This window comes from Mya arenaria, chromosome 11, assembly GCF_026914265.1.
Source record: "Mya arenaria isolate MELC-2E11 chromosome 11, ASM2691426v1".
In the NCBI taxonomy this organism is placed as follows: Eukaryota; Metazoa; Mollusca; class Bivalvia; order Myida; family Myidae; genus Mya; species Mya arenaria.
In genome coordinates, this window is record NC_069132.1 from 12,488,912 (window position 1) to 12,515,320 (window position 26,409).

Consider the following 26,409-nt stretch of genomic DNA (forward strand, 5'->3'; position numbering starts at 1 on the left):
ATCACGGTCTGCCCGCGCCCATTGGCTGCATTATGGCTTGACCCCGCCGTCACGTCATCACAAATTAAATTGTGTTTAAATGCCATAAGTGGCATGAGATAGAAGTGACAGCATATCGCAGTCAAATCCAGACATTGGAAGACTTGAAGAAACATAGTGAGGTACAAGAGATCCGGGTGCGATACCCTAGCTCTTTGCGAAGATACCTCTTGGTTCTTTAACGTGCTCGGTGTAAAGCACCGATACACGGGATACATCTTTCCTGGGTTGAACCAGTACTGAGTACATAACTTTTCCAAGCACTACCCTTTAAATGCCAAGCGCCAGGCAAGGGAGCTACTTGTACCAGCTTTTAACGTCTTTCGGTATGACGCGGCACGGGATCGAACCCACGTCCTCCCGCTCCGTAGGCGGACGGTTAACCACAAGGCCACGGAGACGGTCAAAAGCAGATTAGAGTTCTGATTAGGCTTTCTATATCGCATGGTTGCCATGTAAAGCTAAATTATCATCAGCGGTTCTTGCGGTTTCTTTTTTTTCCAGATTATATAGCGCTGAGCCTGTGTAAAAGATTGGTAAGGGTGCATAACATACAAGAATGCGATCCTAGAGAATCATATAATTAATGGGGTGTTTGGTGAAGAACAGAATTGAAAATCCAAAAGTTTCCCACATAAATGTAAATCAGGAATTCCCAGCACCTCTTTCAGGTTTAATGTCTATTCCAGACGACTGACTCTCGCGATCATTAGTATAATTGTTGTCGACGAAAACTGCCTAAAATGGCTATTCAAACAAATAATAATCTAAATTCCGCTCAAAATTTGTTTCCACTTATTGAACATTGCACAGCAGGATCAGCTGTTAAATCAGCTAAGACGCTCCTAATTCCTAATTAAACATTCATCTAGTCATCGATTTCATCTGAGGTATCGTGTTATAATTTGATCTAAGTAATTATTATTATTTGATTATCGTATGAGTATTTCCTTTGCCTACATGCTATATGTCTCATTTGTATAATATTGTTAATGAACAAGGACTCAACCGCCTTCGCCGATATTGTATTACCAAGGGGGCATACTTACATTATACACTCTTCATCCGGCATGTTGGAGTTACTTTTCTTTACAGATAAACGAGATACAACCTTGATATTCATTCCTTTTAATTACAACATACCAGTAAAAACTACTTTAGCAAGTACCTGCAATTTGCTACACAAGGGTGGGGGGGGGGGGGGGTGCTGCTGAGTGTATGAAATAGGATTAATAATCAGTGTGTTTGTTTCTATTACACTATTTAACTTAAATGTATTTCGAAATGATAACAATATCATATTGTCACGGACATATAAATAGGTCCGTAATAATGCCTTAACTTTTTAAATTATAGATGTTACTCGTACTGTTATTATAAACGTCGGGACGAAATCATTCGTTTAGATCTCATGAACTTCGGGGTATTTCACTAACGTCTAGTAAATATTGCATTCCTGTGAATTGAAATTTTGATGCTTTAATGGGACAAAAAGTTAAGGTATGTTCGCAAAATGGTGATACAATATCATGCAATACATGCAATATCAAATGAAGCAGGTTGTTACAGGCAGATTGGACTAATGATATTGCAAACCTGCGAATCGCCGTGTGTACAAGTAGTGCCGTCATTGCAAACCTAAAAATGCATAAAACTGCGGCGTGGGTACATGTAGTGCCGTCAATGCAAAACTACAAATGCAGGTACCTGAGCCGTGGGTACATGTAGTGCCGTCATTGCAAACCTACAAATGAAGGTTACTGCGCCGTGGGTACATGTAGTGCCGTCAATGCAAACCTACAAATGCAGGTAACTGCGCCGTGGGTACAAGTAGTGCCGTCATTACAAACCTACCAATTCAGGAAACTGCGCCGTGGGTACAAGTAGTGCCGTCATTACAAACCTACCAATTCAAGAAACTGCGCCGAGGGTACAAGTAGTGCCGTCATAGCAAACCTACCAATGCAGGAAACTGGGCCGTGGGTACATGTTGTGCCGTCATAGCAAACCTACAAATGCAGGAAACTGCGCGGTGGGTACAAGTAGTGCCGTCATAGCAAACCTACAAATACAGGAAACTGCGCTGTGAGTACAAGTAGTGCTGTCATTGCAAACCTACAAATGCAGGAAATTGCGCTGTGAGTACAAATAGTGCCGTCATTGCAAACCTACAAATGCAGGACAAACCTACAAATGCAGGAAACTACGCCGTGTGTACAAGTAGTGCCATCATTGCAAACCTACAATTGCAGGATAAACCTACTAATGAAGGAAACTGCGCCGTGGGTACAAGTAGTGCCATCATTGCAAACCTACAATTGCAGGACAAACCTACAAATGAAGGAAACTGCGCCGTGGTTACAAGTAGTGCCATCATTGCAAACCGAAAATTGAAGGAAACTGCGCTGTGAGTACAAATAGTGCCGTCATTGAAAACGTACAAATGCAGGACAAACCTACAAGTGCAGGAAACTACGCCGTGTGTACAAGTAGTGCCATCATTGCAAACCTACAAATTTACAAAATACTACAAAACCTACAAAATACTCGATTGTGAATAAAATAGTATCCAACCCAATATTTTATGAGACAATTCTATACATATTAATTCGGAAGCTGGGTAAAAATCGCGGCGCTTAAAAAACAACAACAACAACAAACAATAGCCAAACGTGAATAGGAAACAGTTCAATCAGACATACACATGGTATAAAACACAGTTAAGCCTTTTGCAGCATATATAATAATATAAATATATTTTAAGTAAGTAAATAAGTCGATTTTCGTTGAAATGTCGAAGTATTAAGACCTGCATCACTTATGTTTTTATTTCGAACTAGTTAACTTATGTAGAAGCATGTTTATTACAATGTAGCTTTTGTAAGCGTTTGATATTTCATTAAAATCGAAGGATATTAAACAAAAGTTGTCTAGCTCCTCGAAATCTACTAAAAGTATAAAGTTACAATTTCGAGTCATAAAACTCACAGCAAAATATAGGTAGGTGCTGATATTACGGTAAGGGCAATGACTCACGTAATTTAAAGTTAGAAGTTGAATTAAAATTTCACGCAAGAGATGCCACGAAAACTTGACGAACAACTTTTTCGTCCCACGTAAACAACGTATTCGAAATCAATAAGCGCGCAATCATCCTGATCACCAAAGTCGTCTGCACTACCAATCATTTGTTTTTTGTACATTCTCGTTTCGCCTAAAGGATCTAAACCTGATATTCAATAAAGAGATCGATTCCTAAAGTGCGATTGATGGAAGTCTACAACAACATCTAACGATCACAGCGGAGTTAAACGTAAATACAGCACACCACTCGGAACACTCGGATTAAAATAACATCAATATACATTACCGCCTGTAAACTGTGTTCATAAAGCTGAAGCGAGAAAACAAGACTTAAGATGGCCGGCGGTTTCGGAGCAGCTTCCTTGCCCCTTATTTCGGCGATCGCGTTGCTTGTGGGAGCTGTTTTTCTTATCCTTGGGTTCGCAGCGCCTAACTGGGCTAACGACGGGGTCCACCATGTGGGGCTGTGGCGGTATGGACGATGCGTGCTAGACACCCACAAGGGATGTTACGCCCAAGACCAGCCTAGTATAGAGGGTGTACCGGGTGAGTTGCTAATCTCACTATGTTTTTCAATACTTTTCAAATAAACACTTTACTTCTTCATGCGCACCTATATATAAAAATAAAATTAATTTCGAACAATGTTTATTGTTTTAATAAACCTCTGTTTTATTAGATATCTGACCGGAATGAATTGTACAAATTTGTAATATCATTTCTTTTAATATATTTAAGTTTACCTCATTTTTATAGAGCATAACACTTTAATAGTGTTTTAATACAGAAGTAATATATCAACGTTATGCATCTTTACACCTCATAAAACTATGATTCAGTACCTTTTGTTTCAGTAAGGAATGTATATTATAGATGGTTGATTGTCAACTGCCTCTAGCCATTGAAGTTCAGATTAATATAAACATACTTGCCTTTTAGAATTACAACTTAACTATATAGAACATTATATCGAAATAAGGCATATGAATTTATAGTTATGTACTATTACTAATATGATTATATGATTCTAAAGCTCGTGAATATAACTTTATAATGTTTAAAAAGACATTCAATGTTTATAGGTTGACCTCTGATTAATTTCACGCCAAATTTGCAACTTTAAAATCTCAAGGTTTGATTTTCATTCAACCTCGCATTGCCCCAACTCATTAAAGTTGAAATTTCACGCATTCAGCGAATCTAACGCGCCCATGAGCGTCGGTGGGGAAGAAAATGTCGATGTAAAGACAAACCGCTGATGTTGAATCTGCTTTTAAAGGTGGGGCGTAACACTTGAGGATCGTGGTTTTGCTATAAGTAAGGAAAAATAAGGATCGGCTTTTTCCGCAAAAAAACTATTAGTCCACTCTAGGCATATTTACAAGACACTATCAGATGTCATTCAGACCTTGTATATGATACCATAATGATAAGTGTAAATGTCTAATTAATGCGGGATCTCTGCGGAATATTTCTGTTTATTAGATATGGTCTTTGTTTCATTACTCTCGGTCATATACATGGACTCTCGAAATACAGTAGTGCGAGTATATGCAACAAAAATCAACCTGCCATGGTATGTTATAAATGTTGCTTGACATACGTTAAATTGTACTTATGTATGCCAGGTTTAACCACCTGACGAGACAACTCTTTACTTTTAAGTTATCACTTTTGCTTTTAATGAACTCCGACGGTCGAGATATTAATGAAAGAAAAACATTGACGAACGGATCGCTGCTAGTCCATTACTATTGAAAATTATTGTGACTTTTTGATGACATTTGGGACTAAGTTTTACTTTATGCATAGTAACATTTTAGCTGAATTGATAAACAGCAGATTTATTAGCATATATTTGTTTTATAAGAACAGAACAGAACACAAACAATAGAGTCACAAACGATTACAATCTCCGAACTCACGTTCTTCCTGTTCAAGTCTGGCCGCATGTGAACCAGGAGCATGACACTGTGACAGGGTGTTATTCTGTAGTAATTCTATGGTCATACTTTAACACACATGATTCAGCGATTATAATTACCCAATCTCCCATGTTTATTTCCGTGTGTCTGTGCGAGTACGTGCTACCAGAGCGTTGTGGCTTTTCTCTACCCCCGCTGCTGTAAAACAGGGCCTGGTTTAGTTACTTTTCCCGTGCTCAACACAATGTACTATTGACGCACGTGGTACGAGTGCTCGAGTTAACGACGGTTGTCCATCGTGCTATGATTCATGTTCATAAGATCATTCCCATTGATATTCTTGTTACAGTATGGCTGCACGTGGTACGCGCGCTGGAGTGCACGGCGGTGATTCTGGTGTCCATCCCGTTGGTAATCCTTCCCGTGTACATGTACGTGGCTCTCGGCATGTATTACCGCTGCATGATGGGAACAATGTCCGCCATGTGCCTCTTTTCAGGTAATTAAAGCCAATCCTTACTATGCATACAGTCACTTTCATCAAATTTTAAATATATAATAATAACGCGTAAAATTTGAAGAAAAAGGGAAGCAATCCAACTCACTTCGATTAAGATTTTTCTTGTTAGAGTAATACCCCGTATGCTTGTGACTTGTCAAGTAGTAAACCACTTTAAAGGGAAGCAATCAATAGTATACGATTACTAGTCGTTCTAAGAGTCATCTCCAGTATGATCGCCGCTATTCATCTATGCATCTATCATTTCGCAGCAATAACCGGAATCATTGGCGTGATTGTCTACTCGGTTAACATGACGAAGAACGGGTGGACCATTGAGTGGGCGCTCATCATGAGTATCGTGGGCAGCGCGATCATCTTTATCGGTTTCCTTGTGCTGCTCGTGTCCATGATCTCCAAGAGACCAGAAAGCGTCCGGGAGCCTTGGTACCCCACTACAATATATGTGGACCCGAAGAAAAACCGCCTTTACACTATTCAGCTTGAGGAGGAGGATTAAGGGGGGACTGGCGCCGGGATCGGGTTGGGTGAGGGAGGGTGAAAATGAATATTAGGGGTATATTGCTAGCGTCGGATACAGTACTGTTGTTGCCAATCGGTTCTTTTGAGGACTTCCCATGCAACGATAGAGCATTGACGACTGTAAATAAGATAAACAATGTAATCTGATTTCGATTCTGATCTGATGGTTTTTCCTATTTTGATGAAAAGTTTTACCTGCTTATCGATGTATATGCGAGTGACCATATGCCGAATCTTGCATGTAAATAGTCACGTATATATTTGTGATATTTAATGTTTTTACCGTTTTTACCGGGACGGTTTTGCTTTGTATTTGTTCTTGTTTTAGATACTCTTATATCAAATTACACATGACGTTGTGTTTTTAATTGATTGTATCCCTGTAGACAGCCAGACCATTATATTAGAATGTAAGATATTTCATTCCGTTGCCATGACTTCTCAAATCAAACAAAAACTCCAGCAGCTGATTATTTGCAGTGAATAAATCCTCGCATATAAAGTACTCGATATTTAAAAAGTAAATGAAATGATCAGCATACAATTAAACAATTTACAATCATTAATTCGTCACTCCCTGTAACACCATTCTAAAATTCGTCGTTCTGTCTGATTGTCCGTCTGTCTGTCCATCTTTCATCCTGTTATATCAATCAATCTTCGTAATAATTTATGTCTCTGCAAAAAGGAATACGTCGAATCGAACCGTGGGAAATTCCTGTGTTGAGTTCCAGGTTAAGTTGCTATTACGCAGTTTCTGAAAAATCGCTCTTTGTTTGAAACGTTTCTCCATGCAAAAGATAGGTTTATGTTAAAAATAAATATTACGTTTGTATACTGCCTTTCTGGTTAAATGGGGAGAAAAATGAGTGTTTCGACATACATATCTAGTTGCTGTATAATATCATTACCCGGAAAGTGTCCTAGCATAGAAATTCAGTTTTATCAGCTAGACAGGATATGTGAGGTTGAAGATCAATATTTGTTAACATATATTTTATATCACCAAATAAACACTTTCGTTTGTTTTCGCGTTTCTTTGTCGTGACATGCATATTTTGAGAATAGCTGCATGTGCGCGCATGTTGCTATCTAACGGGGGGAGTCAGTGGCCCATATCAACTGCTTATGAAGCAGCATGTGATGTAATCCCCGTGATCGATGAAACTGATAGCTCTCAGACTTAGCTCCATTGGAAACAGGGCTAAATATTCACTCGCAGAATGAGCACACATTACTCACTCATTAGAGCAGTCGTTGACTGGGCTGTCTGGCAACTGTCAACCATAGTAACAAGACGATTTGAAAAGTATTTTCATTTCTAGTGTCAATTGTATCATTATGTCACACAAACATGTAAATACAGATAGGCCAAGGTCCACGGGTTATGACATCCAGACGAAATAAAGCGACGTTGTATCCACCTAGAAACACGACTGCTTTGGTGGTCATATGGAGGGGGGTTGAGGGTTTGGGGTCGGGATATCGCTTTGATATCACAGGAAATGTTGAAATAGCTCGTTCTTAAATCTCTGTTAATCGAATACCTCTTGAAACATGCGTTGTTTTTAAATGTATTTAATCGTGCATTTTTAGGAATTTGTTTTGCTTTACCGCCTTAGAAGTAATTTTAAATACCTTAAAAGGAATTTTAAATTGACGTCACAAGACGTTATGGCACGATGGCGTTACCTATAAGGGTGTTGAAAAATTGTTTAAGCGGCCCGGAAGTTCAGTCGGTAGACCACTTGCCCTTTTCCGGGTTCGAGCCCTGGTATGGCTGCACATTTTTCACCCTGTGACAAAAGATGCTCAACGGCAGACTGTGACTCATTGGGTACTCAATATTCAACCCATGTTTTTTCTCAATCCATGAGATGGCATAATGTAGTTTAAATAGTATTATTACTAGCATTAGTTGGTCCCATTTTCATATGGCATAAAACAACACTTAAATAATTTGAATAGTTCATTTATTGGAACGCAGTAACAGAGTATATGCAATGAGATCACTAGCGACACTGAAGTCAGAACGATACAGGAGGAAATTAATATGTACAATTGTGTATTGCAGAACATGTGAAGCACTAGCTCAGTACTAATTAAATGTAAATGTCATGCTTAATAAAACATATATGTAAAATGAATGCCCATGTGTGATATGGCATGTCATGGGAGATCAACGTATTGCACCAAATATACCCTTGATTGTCTACAATATACCAAGATGCTTGGACGTATTGTTCATAAATATATAAACTAAAGACTATCTACATCCCATACATGCTGGTTAACTTCTCTACACTTGTATCAACAACACAGTTCTAAGTATTACTCACATAGTTTTCTATGTTCTAGGTTTCAGTCACATAGTTTTTTTATGTTCTAGGTTTCAGTCACATAGTTTTCTATGTTCTAGGTATTCATCACAGAGTTTTCTATGTTCTAGGTTTCAATCACACTAGTTTTCCAAGTAGATTCCACATATATGGATTTTCCTGAAAGTGTAGGACTGGTGTATTTGGTAGTTAATGGGAACGATCATAACACTGAAGGAAGGATTACTTCATAACATCCACCTCTTGACAACTCGACTACTGCAAAACGTCTAAGACTATGGTTATGACTACATTCATTGAACCATGTGGGGAACAACACAGCCTGTATATGCATTTAAGGACACGTGTGATCACATGTATTGAGAGCAAATGTTTTGATTACGTTTGAGCACCGAATAGATTCAATTAAAACCTTAAACAGAAAAGTACCCTACATGGAAATTTGGTAATCGACACAATAATGCAATGAGACATCCATGAGTTTGTAATTAAGAATGTGAAAGAGACATAATGAAGTCCAGGAGTTAATGCACATGGCTGGTGTAAATGTCAATGGGACCTGGTATTTGAATGAATTAAAATACATAGTTGAGTCCACCATACAACTTGAATGCAACCTACTGAACCCTGATGTAAGTTTCACCCCGTATTTGAACTAAATGATACCTGTTTGAAACATGGAATACAACATAATCATGTTACAATGTAAATGAAACCTGATTTTCAACATAATCATGTTACAGTGGCGATGAAACGTTTTTGAAACCTGAAATTTAACATAATCATGTTACTTTGTAAATGAAGCCTTGAATTAAACACGGTCATGATACAATATAAATGAAGCCTTGACTTCAACATAATCATTTCACAATGTAAATAAAGCCTGGAATACAACATAATCATGTTACAATGTAAATGACACATGAAGCCTGGAATTCAAAATACGAATGTTACAAAGTAAAACGTTGAATTCAGCATAAACATGTGACAGTGTTTATGAAACTTTTTTGAAGCCTAGAATTCAACACAAACATGTTACAATGACAATTTAACCTTTTTGTAGCCTGGATTTCAAAAGAATGGTATAATTTCAATGAGGACTCCTTGACTCTTAATTTAAGAAAAGAAATCATCGAAGCCTTTTAGAACAATTATGTTTCAAGAGAATGTCAACATACCCTATTTGAACCCTTGAATAAATGAAGCCAATGATTTTTTACAGCCTTGATTTCTTGCGACAGTGACAATGACAGTGTGAATTATACCTATCTAAAACATGAGTTCAAGGGAATTCGGCCTTGTCTTGGGGTTCTATTTTTAACCCTGGATTTCTAGAGAATGTTACAGTGTCTGAATGGTCATCATTTTTCATTCACGATAGCTGTCATTGTGTGATGTCCACATGTGATCCGACACGATGACAATGCCATCCCACATCCTATGCAGCGTGAGCTGAGAGGACACCGAGGGGCAAGTTGTATGCCTGGGCCTGATTCCGTACTTCAGGTTCTGCAGGCTCTCATAAAGCTCTTTTTTTGGCCGACAGGTACATGCACATAGCTCGCTAGGGTTCCGTATCCGGTTGTTGTTCACTCTCCGTCCGGAAGAAGGAAGAAGACATGCGCCGGAGACCGGAAGCCAGGGATTGAAAACTAGACGGAAGAGAGGCAGGGGACTGCGAATTTCGTGCGACTGTCTGTTAAAAAAAGATAGGAGCAAAATGTAAAGTATTTCGTACCCATCTCCGCCCAAAAATAAACAAAACACATTTAAAACTGTTGTCCAAATACGTCGTTCATTTACTTTCTTATGATAGTTATATTTGCTAGTCACATATGAATTTATATGTATGTATGCTTGTAACACCTAGAGTATTGACTCATAAGATATCTGCCGCAATAAACTCATACTCAAATTTATTGTAATACAATGAATACGTACCACTCGCGCGGTGTGGAACTCGTCCGATATAATGCGCAGCCTCTGGCCGACCCTCTGTTCCGACTTCCTCCGGAGGTACAACTGCACATCTGGCATGGAGACGGATCGGTCCCGAGGCTGCGGGATCACATCCGGTAGATCGAATGCTGCCGCCTCATCCCCGCCTTGATCTGAATAAGCAATGTTTCAGGTTCAGTAACAATAGATTTAAATAATTAAATGGTTTAATTCAACTCAAAGCATGTACTAGTGCTAGTCAGAGCATGCATATGATTACTGAAAAAAAATCACTTCGAGCTTCCTGAATGTATTTTAGTATGCTTAAAATTTTAGTGAATTAGCATTCATTGTATGTGTACAAACAATTCATTACAAAGGCATACCAATGATAAACGCAAAAAAAACTCAGTATTAGAATCCATTACGTAATGCCTTTATATAACTTTCCGGAAATAACAGTTATCTTATGGGAGCTATATGTACTTGAGTTCGTTCATGTTTAAGTACCAAATAAGTACCATAACAGAGGCGAATATGACGCATGAATCACATCTTAAGGCTTAAAGTAAACAAACCCGCATTGTAAAATGATATCTGTTTATAACTTCATATGTCCCACTCAAGTTTTGAGAACACAACCAGTTTAATTCAATATATGTATAGATAAATGTATATCATATCAGTTTACATTATTTATGTTCATGAGGTCAATGAATGAACAATCAACGAGTATAATATAATAATAGATGATACAGTCACCAGTGATATGTATATGTGAAACGTACACATTTTGATAATGTTCAATCAAATGCAACTATGAAATTGTTAATTAAGGAATTTAAATACCGCTTATACGCGTAATTTAAATACCGCTCATTACTTTTATTTCTGTTTTTGCAACCATTTGAAGAACTTTGTATCATCTATAATCAAACAACTTCACTCGACTCTTATTGCGTAGTTACATAACGGCCCGTGTTCTTAATCAACCTGACCTGACACCGTCACCGATATCTATCATTAGGCGCTGATGTAATGATTCATGTTAAACCTTGTAATCGATACAGGCAAATTATTCACTATTGATTTTATAAGTATTTTTATCACTATCTCCCCAACGTTTGATTTGGACATATTCCAAATCTCCAATTGCGAAAAAACATAGATATCAGTTTACATATTTATACATGACGTATATTGCAAATTTCCCCCAAAAATTGTATTCAACTTGTTTTAGTTAACACAATGAAGTCTTTAGTAGTTGTGGAATTTTCATTTGACAAGACACGATTAGATAGTAAACCCTTACTTCCCATCACTAAAGATATACTTAAATACTATTTCTCACCCTCACGTTTCACTACCGTCCGGCTCCGCGCCCGTCCATGAGGATATATATTCCCCGGGTCGGTCTGGGTCTCCCTGTCCGCGCGCAAGTACAGACGCAGCCTGCCGCTATTGGCCACCGGGTCCGACCTCGCGTGTTCATCTATGTCTAGAAAAGAATCGCGTTGCTGCTCTTCCATTGAACGGCTGCCCGATGATGACTGATTGATTTTAATTGGTGCGGACACAGCTCGGGGATTTCTGTCCGTTGTTCTGTCATACAAAACGTCTTTTTGTTTTTTAACGGAACTTTCATCGGAATTGTGCATAGTTTTGTTATATTCAACGTCGATCTCACTTTCATGTACACCCGTGTCGAAAAGAAACACATTATCGTCCCCATCAACATCCTCGTCATCTCCCACTGTAAACACGGTGTGCTTGACCGGGGCCGGAGAGACCCCGGAGCCATATCCGCTGTCCCCGGACACGAGCGGCTTGCCCCGGGAAATACGCACTTCTCCTTCCATCAGCTGTTGCTCATGTTCCGATGTCATTGTTTGAAATACTTTACTATTGCGTTGTTAGCTAAAATGTTTTAACTGATAAACACATACATATGAAATAAAGTTTAAATATATTCCAACCCTCTACTGTTCAAAAAAGAATTTATTTTACTTTTTCAAATATGTGTCTTTCTCGACCGATGGTTCCTCGTGCTTTAAAACGTAAATATTATTGTTCATATCGTTATATTGCATTACGCATGCACTGCTCTAATTACGGTTACAAGCTGATTGGGCGGATAAATATAGATTTTTCCCACGCTAGCGCCGTATGATACACTACTTAATACTCACTATGACTCTGTCTTGAACTGAATATTCAGTGTTAGAATAATTGTAACTTTTTCACCAATATTCGATGACAGAGGATTTTTTTCACTTCAGTCTGAATTTCAATATTGCAAATATTTATTTCAGTAAGCATTCGAAATATACATACACTATCAGCCGAATGTATATATCCAGATTTAAATATGGTCCATGTAAACGGTCCCACTCCCTTAGCCGCTAATCCCTTGTTATCACATATATACGGGATATATGTATGAATGAATCTTTAACATGACCGGAGTTTATATTAACAGTAAAATACACAAACAGTGATGTTGTAACTAATCTTTTACAACATATAACATTCACTGACGGGGTCTGAATTAATGTTTCCCTTTGTTGTTTTCCATTAGGTAAATGTAAGAGTTCTGACCTCGGGAATTTCACGTGCGTGACACATAACGGTCAGAGTTAAGTGGATTATTTATTATATAATTTTGATGTATTGTCTGGGTTCGAAGGTGGGAATTTATATTTTTTCTCTAATCACCAACCTGTGAAATTTTCTTTTAAAAATAATACAAAGGTTAAGGAGTCGTCCGAAAATAGAGGAACTTATTATAAATGGGATCCTAATCTCCAGGCTAATTTTGTTGACGACTTGTCAACGGATTTACTTTGTATTCAGAGCGATCTTACAGTAGAAAGTAATGATGCATGTAACATCGATAGGTTAATCTCCATATGTTCAGACTATCTTTGCAAAAAAGGTAATGAATATTTACAAAAAGTCGAATAGTGTCATTGGAGTGAAGTCGATACAAATAACACATATTAGTATGTTAGACATGATTGCAAACGAACGCTTAGAATTCATACGAAATGTTTTATAATTCAATATTGAATACTGAAGGGAGCGGGTTTTCCAAGCAAAGCAAGATTCTAAATATCATGTAGAAAGTCTAAGATGTCATTTCATTCACAGCGTAGTAAATACATGAATGAAATGCATAGCAAATCACCGAGGCAATTTTTAAAGATTCAGTTTAAATTGAAACCTTAAAGCCAAGCCAGCGACGCTCAAATGAGGATTTTAAGGTTTGTTTCGAAAGTCTTGTATCTAGTATGCAGGGCCATAGTGAAAATTTGAGCTCTGAATTTGTATCTGATTTTAATAGAAATAATGGAAGTATTTCACCTACAATTGACTGTTAGGGCAAATCTATAAAGCCCCTGTCACACTGTGGCGACTTTCGGCTACGAGTTATTGCGAGTTTCAACTCGCCTAAACTCTTCAGGCGTCGTGTTGGACTCGAATCCTTGTCGCTGCATGTCGAAGACATGTCTCCTCTTAAAGAAAGTACTCGGCAAGCAGTGGCGAGAACTTTAAACGGTTTTAAATTGTCATACGAGTTTTCGTCTCGAACACATATCGAATACATGTGGTAGGGGTGTCGAACAAACTCGAACACGTGTGGTAGACATGTCTTCACTTGTCGTCGCTTCTCGCCGCGTCAAAAAGTCGCTCGACAACCGTTCGAGTTGTTGTGAGTTTGTACGTACCCCCTCGACATGTTCTCGAGAATGCTGCGACTTTCAGCGAGTTCAATGTGATTATACCAAGAAAAAAACACTGCATCATTTCTCCTGAAGATTCCAACCAGTAAACATCACTGTGTTTACAAGAGGTAAACCATTGTTAGACTAGTCATGCTTTCATATTCACCGTTCGGACAAAAGGTGACTGTGGAACAAGATGTTGCGTCACCAACCCCTGCACCAACACCACCTTTGAATTGCTACGAAGCGTCACCTACGCTGATCATCTGGAATTTGGTCCTGATGTGCAGCACCATCTGTATTTATACCCAGTTTGCCATGTGTCGTCCTTTCTCGTACATTCTCGTAACTCACTCTTAAAAACTCGTCATGATATCGTGCACATGTTTGGCATAACTCGTAGAAATCTCTGTGGTTGTCGAAAGAGTGTCGTACACAGATCTTACCGATGTTGCTTAAACTCGGGTTTAACAAAAGAATCTCGTACTACTCTCGTATTCACATGGAAGAGAACTCGAGCAGGTGCCGAACTGATGTACCTAGCATCGGAATCCGCGGTCATCTCGTGGCATTTTTTGGCGAGTTATAATTCACCAGCACTCGTGGTAACTCGCGGATGCAAGTCGTGAAAGTGTGACAGGGTCTTTAGTGAAGTAGAAATATTGAAGGCGGCTGGTTAAACTTGGTACTAACAAGGCACATTCCATTGCTAATATTTTATATTGGTACTCTAATGCCAAATTCCACCTTTACATATGTTTTTCAATGCAATTCTTGCCAGGAAAACATTTCCCAAGTCCTAGGATAACGCTGCTGTAATTCCCGTATACAAGAAAAGAGATCAGTCGGATCCAAATAATTAGATGGGTGTTACGGTAATCCGTTCTTTCCAAAGCTATTCAGAGTTATTTAAAACGGTTGGGCAAAGCAATGGATTGATGATGTTCTCAATTTGACTTTTAAAATAATTATAGTACCGTGGATCCTATCTTGTTTACACTCGCTGATTCAAAGCAAGTTAAATTCTGGGTAGAAACTATACTGTTGTTTTGTTGACTTTAAAAAGGCATATGACTGCATTGATATGAGCAGATTGTGATATAAATCGGTAAATTCATATCGATAATAAATGTTTGACACCGTTACGTTCATTGTTGGAAAGAAATGAAGCTTTGTTTGAACCATGTATGGACACTGTCTGATTTCTTTGATAGTAATGACGGATGTTTTCAATGGGGAGATAACTTCAGCAAGGAACAAACGCCGGGCTCACCATTGATGAACTTAATATTTATCTATTGTTGTTTGCAGACGCATTGATAACAGAGCCGAAAGAAGGCCTCCACGAATCATTAGATCACTTGCATAGTTATTGTAATCTCTGGAAACTAACAGTAAATGTTGAGAAAACTTAGATTGTTGTTTTCAAAACAGGAGGCGAACTGTCGCGAATATGACGGTGTTGACGTTGAAATAGTCAACTGTGCGTTAAACTTACGTCTGGTTGTTGGTTTGCACAAGCAACTAAAAGTTAAGCTGGTAAAGCTCTTCGATCAACGAATGGTTTATTTTCTATTATAAAAATATAACTGCTTCAGTCAAAATTATGTTTAATCTGTTTGATTCATATGTTGTGTCTATACTTAATCACTGATCGGAGGTTTTGGAAAATATAAGTGCTTGGAAAGAGTACAAAATAAGGTTTTGTAAATAGATCGTTCAAGTCGAAAAGTCAACTCATACAAAGTTAAACCACACAGGCGTTAGTTGAATTAAATGAGTGACGGGCGATGATAAATTGTTTCGGCTTTGTGAATATGTTATAATAGCAAATACAATGGATTGATGTTTGAACAAAACATGAAAAGCACCGAAGCAACATGAACGTTTATGGTACTTTTCGTTTAAAAATCAACAACTTTTTGATATTGAGATTATAAGATTTACCAAGCTATGTTTGCATAGTACAAAACTTTACACCTTGTTAAGATATTTTATGCATAATAATCAACAAGAGATTGCATATTCTGGCACTAAATTTGCTTGATTGGTTATAAACTGTAAAGTCTATAGCTTATCTTTAATTTCATTGGCTTAACATGTAAATTATATTCTAAAAAATGTTGATGGATGTATTTGAAATAGTGAGGAAAAATACAACTACATGTACTAGAAACAAATAATTACAAGTTGACACACAATGTGTTTGATTTTCCGCACTGATTTATAAACATTAGGTTCCTATTTTTCATCCTGAGAAAGTAGGGCGACAAGCGGACGGACATATCACAATAACGAGCGGACTGATTGACATGGAGCGACCGGACTCGCAAAAAGCGGTAGAGGCTACCAGTCATCGACTCAAATAGGTAAGTTGACGATACGGTTGGACGGTCCGCGGCTGATCGTCTTGCGGTTGTTCCTAGACTAATCTTCCTAGTTACAGACAGTTATACGAACAAACAGGCCGACCGATGCTCATATATATATATACACACACCAACATACCGAAGGAGAAGATAGACAGACAGATAAACAGCTGGCAGATGTTACTAGTACTTCTATTTATGGATATTTTGGGTTAACAGATAGCTTGATCTGGTTGATGACAGAATGTTAAAATGACGGACTTTTATTAAAAATAAGGTCACATGGAAACGCATGCAATGGACGGGCGGACAGTCTGACGCTTCAACACAATCTGGCTTTAATACGAAACGTCTGCAGACTTTCGAAGTTTGGCGTCTGAACATATAGAAAAAACACTCATACTAGTCACGCAATTATCTTAATATTAAAATGTATTTCATACAGGAAAACATGTATGAATTACGAGGATCGTACATAAGTGGATAAGTGTTGATTTAAACGTAATTTATTTAACGAGTGTCATAGAAAAACATATTTTCACAATGACAAAGCCATGAGTGAAAATATAGCGCGTTTTGTATAAGATCACGAATAAATTAAAATTTCAGGTGGATGCACCGTTATGGGCTTTTGATTGGAACACGAACACAGATAATAAATGCACACAATACTGCTGGTCATATTCATCAACGTCTTGAGGATGAGTCTGAGAATCATACTCAGAAACGCAAATATTTAATTGTGTTGTAAAAATGCCATTACAAGTGTTGTTTTTGTTACAAAATACCTTTTCTGCATGCAGAAATATATATTTTGCCGAAATGTGTTTTATAGTTATTTGTATGACGAAATAAATTATAGCAAATCACTAGGAGTGGAAAAGTTAAGCTACAGAACCCGGCACCCATAAGCAAGTGTTGATGTTTGCTCAGATATCGTCTTTGAAGACCACATTTTTCATAAGCGTTAATAACGGTTATGAGCGATTTGTAGGTGCTTGATTGGTTGATTGACATAATCACATGTATTGTTATGCGATCAAAATATCAATCACTTTTGTATAAGTCTTAATAGCCTAGTGGTTATGGTGTATGTTTTCATTCTTGACTCTACCGGCGTGGGTTCGGAAAAAAAACATGAATGAGGGCCCTCAATCATCCGATTTCAAATGGCAACAACAATACATCATTTTGTGTCAGGATTCCACGGATTTGCCTGACATTTTGACGTTGTATTGATGCTATATCAAAATGTTTATTTTAATAAAATGTATTAATTATTTGTTTTATCTCGTTTTATGCCAACCAAGTATCTTTGTCAGAAATATGCATTTCATTTCAACTGCTAATAGAAATCCAGCATTTGTGTCATACCATACATGCAGACTTTATCAAAGTAAAGACATACCGGGGGATTTGGGAGTATGATGTGGGGTTTTCAACGCAGATATTCGTAAGGAGCAGAATGTTGTGTTAGCTTGTGACTTTATTTTTATATATTTGTCCGTCAGTTTGACATGTCGTCGTCAACCTCTTTACGAACTCTCTGTGAACCAAACATATCTCAATAGCAGTAAAAGTAGTGTCTGTCATTTTTTCAAAATCACTGTGCACCATGACACTGTATTTTAGTCCTGCATTATGTAGAAAATGCAGGAAACATTCCTATAACATCCTGTTTTTTTTTTTGTTTTGTATGTATAAATTCATTTTTCCATTTGAACAGCATACCAACTAACATATTGATATAAAAGGTAAAGGCAATACACTTATGTTATCAAAACGATGACGTTCAGTAACGTTTACATCCTGGTTTTGGAGTTTCTGGTAAATTTCCTTTGAAATATGATAAAACTCTGTTGGTTTCATGATCTTTGATTTGTTGTTACATTTAATACCTACACATGTATAAACCCGAATTCTAAGATAGTAATGTTTAAGAATAGAGTTCCACTTTCTCTCTCAAAACAGGTGAATATATCGGTTTATAGTAACATTAAAAGCATGCATCATTTTGAGTACAAAATTGTTTTGCTTATCGTCATAGGGCTAGTGGAAGGGAAACAACTGCTTTATAAACAATATTGGAAAGAAATATTTACTTGTTATCCTTATGTCAAACTAAATGAACATAACTCTTCCACACATTTAAGATAATTATTAAATTTGTACAGTACTTACCGCACGCGATTTCTAAGAATACTCCTCACTAGAGATTAATAAAATTAATACAATAGTTTGTATATCTTAATGTAATTGTTCCGCCCTTTCATTTGTATAAATATTTTAAATTCTTGAATTAGCTATGCTATATAAAGGATGACAATTATTTACATTACGTCCATCCAAATAATTTAACATGCAATGCAATTTATTGAAATGTTTTTGTACTGTATTGTATATTGCATGTATGAGCATGGGTTTTTATGACGCCTGTATATTCATTCCACGTAGAAGCTTTCATCTTGTATGCATGAAGCTTATCAAAGTAAACTAAATCCAAGCAAAACCAGATGTAAATGTTTAATGATAGTCACATACAGCCAACTATATTTCACAAACACAATAACAATGAGAACAGAATCAACTCTAATTTAAAACATAACATAATTGTGAAGGCCTATCACACATCCACACACAAATGCACCACTGTTCACACATTGTCTTCTATTAGGTCCCTATCACAGTGAATGAAATACAAATGAAGGATCTAAAGTAATTTAGAACTTAAATAACTCGATATGTAAATATACGTTTATAATACAGGAACTCGTTCCCGTGAAGAATTTAATTAAACGCCTTGTAGCAAGTCGATATCAGCCGAACATTAGGTCACCTCCTACACTGGACATATGTACATAGACTTGTACACCTGTTACATGTTCCTGCCAAACAGATTACAGTTTGCGCAGAACGAGCTGCATGGCCACTTCGGCGTCTTCATGACTGTCGTGACCCTCTGTAAAACAAAACAACATGCTTCGTTTTAACATGATTCTAATTCGATTATAGATAAAATTAGTAAGAATATATTAAACCACTATCATTCACGTGATTGCGTGATATATGGGGCGTTTGTCCTTAAATAATTTGGAGACAGGCCATCCAAAGGGTGGTTAGTAGTACTAATGTAGATGTTATAGCTAGTTATTTCGAACCCCAATATACACATACTAATATGTATAGGTATATATTTTTGTATAACATTCTCAGAATCGTAAAAATACATTTTTTTAAATACCTCCAGTCTGAATACTACGACCGAGAAAGGATTGGGCGATGTCCTTGAGTGAACGCCTGAGATGTGAGCCGTGGGGATGGGGATACAGCTTTAGGGTGTCCACAACCCTATTATGTAAGATCTGAGACAGAAAAAAGTGGTGTTATTAGCCCGGACATTGACGGGGCGATAGCGTGACCAGAAAACCGTCATGGATCTGTAACAGAAAAACAAATTGCGGGGACAAAATCAATGAGTCCACAACCTTGTGTGCGATATTTAACAGAAAACAGATTATGCGGGTCAAAATCGGTGAAACCTCAACCTTGTGTATGATCTGAAACTGATAAGAGACTGAACTGGGAAAATCGGTGATTGTGCGGGGAAAAATCTATGATTCCACAACCTGCGATATTTAACAGAAAACAGAATGTGTGAGTCCACAACCTTGTGTATGATTTGAAACGGCACAAACACACATATATTGTGTTCTTATATTGCAGGTTCCAACTAGTAGCTTAATCATATAAGTTCTTAACCTTGAGGAGCCTAAGGTCTGTGCCGAGCCCGTGGCCCACGAGGATGGTTTTACGGTTGAAGATGCCAAGCAGGTCCTGACGCATTTCCGCCCACGTCTTTGTGACGTCCTGAAGATCCTCGGCACGGATACCGCTCCATCTGCAGGAAAAAACAACATCATTGCATGTCTGCATCTGAATCATAGCAATTAGCGCCCGTATCGTGTCTGCATGGTCTTAAAACATACGATACCTTGTCGTTGATTTAAATAATTGTCACCGTCACCAACTTAACAAAATGGCAAGATGATTAAATTATATAACTATTTAAACGGAATTTAGGCAAAGCTCACATGGTGTTGTAGTCGATGATCTCGGTAGTTGGGAGGCAGAACTCATCATAAACGGTCTCGAGACTGGAGTTGATCACACTGACCTTACACACCTCCAGACCCTTTACAGTATGGATCTGCAATAAGGGGATCATAATTATAAGGCTATCAGATTTTCATATAATGTTGTCGTCGACGTTTTCGTGGTCACTTCTGATCCCGAGGCCCAATGTGCCATTTGTTGATCAATATCTACGTCCACATATATATTTAAACGGCTTGAGAATAACATTGGGTAATTAAAGCGCTACGAGTAACAAACTCACTTAAATATTAAAGATACTTAGATTTGTTTACATATGAGATGTGTTTATCTTATACAAACATTTCAATAACGTACATACTAGGCACAACTAAGAAAACACGGGCAGTGAATGGAATACACAATATACTAGGCACAACTAAAACAGACGGGCAGTGAAGGGAATACACAATATACTAGGCACAACTAAAACAGAGGGGAAGGGAATACCAACATACTGGGCACGACTGAAATGCCACGGGCAGTGAGTGGAATACCAAAATACTGGGCACGACTGAAATGCCACGGGCAGTGAGTGGAATACCAAAATACAAGACAAGACTGAAATGTAACGAGTATGGAATGGAATACCTACATACAAGGTACAACTAAAATGTCACGGGCAGGGAATGGAATACCAACATAGTATACACAACTGAAATAGACGGGCAGGGAATGGAATACCAACATACTAGGTACAACTAAAATGTCACGGGCAGGGAATGGAATACCTACATACTAGGTACACCTAAAATGGCACGGGCAGGGAATGGAATACCTACATACTAGGTACAACTAAAATGTCACGGGCAGGGAATGGAATACCTACATACTAGGTACAACTAAAATGTCACGGGCAGGGAATGGAATACCAACATAGTATAAACACCTGAAATAGACGGGCAGTGAATGGAATACCAACATACTAGGCACAACTGAAATGTCACGGGCAGTGAATGGAATAACTACATACTGGGCACGACTGAGATGTCTCGGGCTGGGAATGGAATACCAACATACCTGGTACGAGTGAGAATACACGGGTAGTGAATGGAATACCAACATACTAGGCACAACTAAAAAGACGGGTAGGGAATGGAATACCAACAAACTAGACACGACTGATATGACAAGGGAAGAGTATGGAATACTAACATACTGGGCACAACTAAAAAAGACGGGCAGTAAATGGAATACCAACATACTAGGCACGACTGAAATGTCACCGACATTCAATGGAATACATACATACTAGGCACGACTGAAATGTCACGGGTAGGGAATGGAATACCAACATACTAGGAACGACTGAAATGTCACGGGTAGGCAATGGAATACCATATACTAGGCATGACTGAGATGTCAAGGGCAGGCAATGGAATACCATATACCAGGCACTGCTGAAATGTCACTGGTAGGCAATGGAATACCATATACTAGGTAAGACAGAGATCTCACGGACAGGCAATGGAATACCATATACCAGGCATGCTGAAATGTCACGGGTAGGCAATGGAATACCATATACTAGGCACTGCTGAAATGTCACGGGTAGGCAATGGAATACCATATATTAGGCATGACTGAAAGTCACGGGTAGGCAATGGAATACTAACATACTAGGCACAAATAAAAAAATGGGCAGGGAATGGAATACCAACAAACTAGACGCGACTGAAATGACAAGGGCAGGGAATGGAATACCTACATACTAGGCACGACGGAGAATACACGGTTATTGAATGGAATACCAACATACTAGGCACAACTGAAATAGTTGGGCAGTGAATCGAATACCAACATACTAGGCACAACTGAAATAGACAGTGAATGGAATACCAACAAACTAGACACGACTGAAATGACAAGGGCAGTGAGTGAAATACCAACATACAAGGCACAACTGAACTAGTTGGGCAGTGAATGGAATACCTACATACTAGGCACAACTGAAATGACACGGGTAGTGAATGGAAATCATTTTTAGCACAAGCAAGAATAATTTTGATGCAAAGCATCAAAAACGTCGCGGATGTTTTTGAAACATTATTTGAAGGGAAGGAGATACATTAAATCAGGATATAAAGTTTGATGTACGTGATTATAAGCATTCTTCAGTTATTGAACGAAATCGGATTTGCAGCTAATGTCATCGCGACATTGACCTTTGACCAACTGACATAACGATCATTAGAGTACTGGTCGTGTTTGAGTGATCTCTACCAAGTTCGAGGTCTCTAGGCCTAAGTGTTTTTCATATATTGATCGGAAACCGTTTTAGCTGAAGGTAATCTTAAGGTTACCATGACATTGACCCTGAAGGTCCATTATGTCGACCATATCTCATTATCCGGGAGTGGTCCGAAACCATAATATGAAAAGTTCACTTCGAGAATTTTAGGGGGTGCACGACCAGCCACTGGATCATAATTTATATTTATTATAAAAGGTTAAACTCTATGCGTTGTTGATATTTTTACTCTAATTTTCAAGAATTTAATCATTGATAATTAAATGGACTTTAACTAAACTAAGATTTGCAAAAATGTATGCATACATATCTATACATCTCTTTTTGAGTAAATACCAATTAGATTTACCTTCAATTTTATCACAAATATGCAACATCCAAGATACAATAATTTTTATTTAAAGTCGGGTATATGATAACAAGAACAAACTTGATAGTAACATTATATACATGGATATTACAGCATGGTACATTAATGTGTAGTTGGTGAAAATGCCATAATTAATCTTACTTGATAGGAAAAATATTTAGAAGGTGTTACCAAGAGGAGGTTCTGTATTTATCATGTAATTTAAATACTACTAGATTTTGCTGATGTTATCAGAACAGTAGCGTACAAAAGCATGGTTTCTCCCATGATAATGGCAATCTCTACCCACAGGTAACCACCTAATCATCTCCCCGGCCTCTGTTCTGACAATATCAGCATCTACCACTGTGTATGAATGTTTATATGTTGGTATATGTTGTACGCCCCTAGAACACAATATAGTATGAACCCCAGCCGCCAAATCCCCCTTCCCATACTCTATTGTGTATACTTATGAACTTTAAAGTGTTAATCCGGTAATTTCAAAGACCCCTTTCACCACAAGTGTTTTTTGTGGGTAAACTCAAACCGGAAGGATCTTAACTGAAATTCCCGCGATTTGATTGGCTGACGGGTTATCGTGTGATCCTAATATGTAATTGTCTGGTTACGTAAATGATATCATTGATAGTCTTATATGTAATGAATGGTCATTGACTTTTCAAGTTACCCATTTATTGCAGATTATTTTAAGTAAGAAAAAAATCCTTCGAAACGTTTTTCCTGAGCTTTGATATATCGGGTCCTTAGGTTCGTAAACCAAGATAAAAAAACACTGTAGCCTACGAGTTTGAGGACAGTTATTAATTACCCATTAAATGTGCCCAAAGTTTTGTAAAAACATTATAAGACAAACGTTTTTGGGCATCTTTCCACGCGAAAATACACTGGCAGCTAAGGGGAATACCTACCGCCTCTGTATCGACTGCGTACACTCCGTAGTTGCCATCAGCGGACGGGGAAGCGAGCGGCTGGGTTCTCGTGAACCCCTCCACGTCCAGGTACAGATTCCCTATATACACGTGACTCTTTGGACACGAGAATAATATCATGATTTGGTACGATTATATTATATTGTGATCTAAGAAGTAAAGATATTCTGACTAGCAATATGAAATAGGTTATCGCAGTGCGAACGTTGTTACTTTTTTCAAAACTATCTAGCGCAGTGGTTAACTTTAACTTCAAAACCAACGAGATAGAAACATTTGATACATAGAAACAAATTACGTGAGCAAATATGGTTAACAGTAACATAAAAGTTATATTGATCTACACTGTTGTAGTACATGATTGTGTCTGCAGTGTAACGTTCATTCAAACAATCTTTAGATAAAAATATTGCAAACCGGGGCTGATCGACATCCCTTCCCACCGAAATGACTTCCGCAACACCCATGGGGCTTATGAACTCCGCCTGAAGTACACTTGGGACATTGTTTACGCTTATTATACACTATATATGTTCATCATTGGCACCTTCAATTGATCTAATATCGGATTATCAATTGACACTCACATATGGTGTTCAATATCATAAAACAGGTATTTATTATACATATCGATATGCATTATGACCAAAGGCATGAACATACGTATTTTCCTGGATCTTTCCACGTGGAAGTCACACGTTTCTTTCTTTGTAAACGTGGTGTCAAAGGTTTTGTCACAGCGCTTACATGCTCCTGAAATCATTTCATTATATACTTATATCCTTTGCAATTCTTATTTACATTGTGTTCTAAGCTAAACTTCAGTGATGTGTCAAAACTATGACTATGTTCAATTGATCTAAGCACTCGTATTTACACCACACACAGATAACACCCACCTTTTTTAAAGCCATATTGATCGCCGTACAGTTTCGCCCTACCCTCAGACCCACTGCGGTCGGGGTGAGGACAGTCGAGGGACCGCAACTCGTACTTCGATAGAACAAAGCGGCTGCACTTCTTGTAGATGTCTGGGGGACAAACGTTAAACAATTTACGCAAGTAAATCACAATTTTCAATGTTCCGTATTCGTTTTCAGTTTTAAATGATATAATTAAAGTTAATTAGAAATTCATTTAAGCATCAGAATATCTAAAAACTTTATTCACTTTGATTCTCTTTTTCCTATTCACACAACTAACCTGCCATTTTTATTTCGATAAATTTAAAGTAATATAATTAATTGAATATGTTATGATCCGTTGAACATCTCCCACTTTCTGGTTGACAGTAGAAAATATTACCCATTTATATTGTGGACACCCCTTCTAGAACGGCGTTCTATTTATCCTGGAAAATAGTGAGGTAATTATTTTTTTTCGAAAATGATTTTTGTTAAATCTAATCAAATTGTGAAACCTATAGCAGTACATCCATTCAGCGCTTTAGTACTGATAAACTATTATAATTACCGGTCAAACCTCACGCAATATGAAAGGTATCTAAAGTTTCATTTATTCAAAGTGCGTACATTTGGAAGATCCTTATCGAAGCTATTAATGTCCCGTCCGAATATTGGTTCAGATTACGGGATTGCTCATGGTTCAGATGTATGAAAACAGTTTGTAATCAAATTGACACATATAAAAGATACATAGATTGTGTTTCAAATTTCTTAAAAACTATATTCTACATTATGTATTAGTTCCTTTGTAATAGTATTTCTAAAAAAATACAGTTTGTGTATGACACCTTAACATGTTTTCGACTGCAGACCAATATTTGATTTACGTTTGATTGTATTATGATCATTCTTTTTGCATTATATTTTGTTGCAAAATATTGTATAATAAATGTTTAAGTACAATAAAAAATGAACATTTAATTTTAAAATAGACCTACCATATTTTAGTATTGAAATGATTGTCTATTGATATAGAATTGACTCAGATAACTCATAATATCATTTCTTGATATTATAAACATTATATATTATATTTTGTATTTTTGTCATCATATTTGCAACTGGCATAACTTCAGTAATTTCTTAAGCAAACACTTCATTCTTATTTCTGACTGTTGTCACTACATTTCAGCACCTTTTTTGTTCTAGGGTTTTGCTAATCATAAGAATTAGGCTTGAACACCTATGCAAGCTAGACAAGTTGTGATAAGCATATATTAGATTAAAGAAACAAAGATTATCTAAAGGAAACTCTTAATTCTAAGCTGAGTAAAACAC

General features: G+C 37.5%; 3 protein-coding genes across 3 annotated transcripts; 1 reads left to right on the top strand and 2 right to left on the bottom strand.

The window, feature by feature from the left end:
- The first annotated feature begins 3,175 nt into the window (after nucleotides 1-3,175).
- Nucleotides 3,176-7,118, top strand: LOC128208935 (uncharacterized). Its single transcript, XM_052912656.1, has 3 exons — nucleotides 3,176-3,669; nucleotides 5,398-5,547; nucleotides 5,820-7,118. Exons 1-3 carry the CDS (start codon nucleotides 3,459-3,461, stop codon nucleotides 6,065-6,067), a joined length of 609 nt encoding a protein of 202 aa, XP_052768616.1. The 5' UTR covers nucleotides 3,176-3,458; the 3' UTR covers nucleotides 6,068-7,118.
- Nucleotides 7,119-8,046: 928 nt separating this feature from the next.
- On the bottom strand, nucleotides 8,047-12,418 carry LOC128209666 (uncharacterized). The gene is made up of 3 exons (XM_052913803.1): nucleotides 11,719-12,418; nucleotides 10,371-10,540; nucleotides 8,047-10,125 (listed from the first exon to the last, which is right to left on the bottom strand). Exons 1-3 carry the CDS (start codon nucleotides 12,251-12,253, stop codon nucleotides 9,994-9,996), a joined length of 837 nt encoding a protein of 278 aa, XP_052769763.1. The 5' UTR covers nucleotides 12,254-12,418; the 3' UTR covers nucleotides 8,047-9,993.
- A 6,643-nt stretch (nucleotides 12,419-19,061) lies between these two features.
- On the bottom strand, nucleotides 19,062-25,376 carry LOC128208331 (exonuclease GOR-like). The gene is made up of 9 exons (XM_052911889.1): nucleotides 25,370-25,376; nucleotides 25,066-25,197; nucleotides 24,830-24,919; nucleotides 24,584-24,651; nucleotides 24,146-24,262; nucleotides 20,553-20,668; nucleotides 20,221-20,359; nucleotides 19,703-19,823; nucleotides 19,062-19,420 (listed from the first exon to the last, which is right to left on the bottom strand). Exons 1-9 carry the CDS (start codon nucleotides 25,374-25,376, stop codon nucleotides 19,359-19,361), a joined length of 852 nt encoding a protein of 283 aa, XP_052767849.1. The 3' UTR covers nucleotides 19,062-19,358.
- Between the last annotated feature and the right edge of the window lie 1,033 nt (nucleotides 25,377-26,409).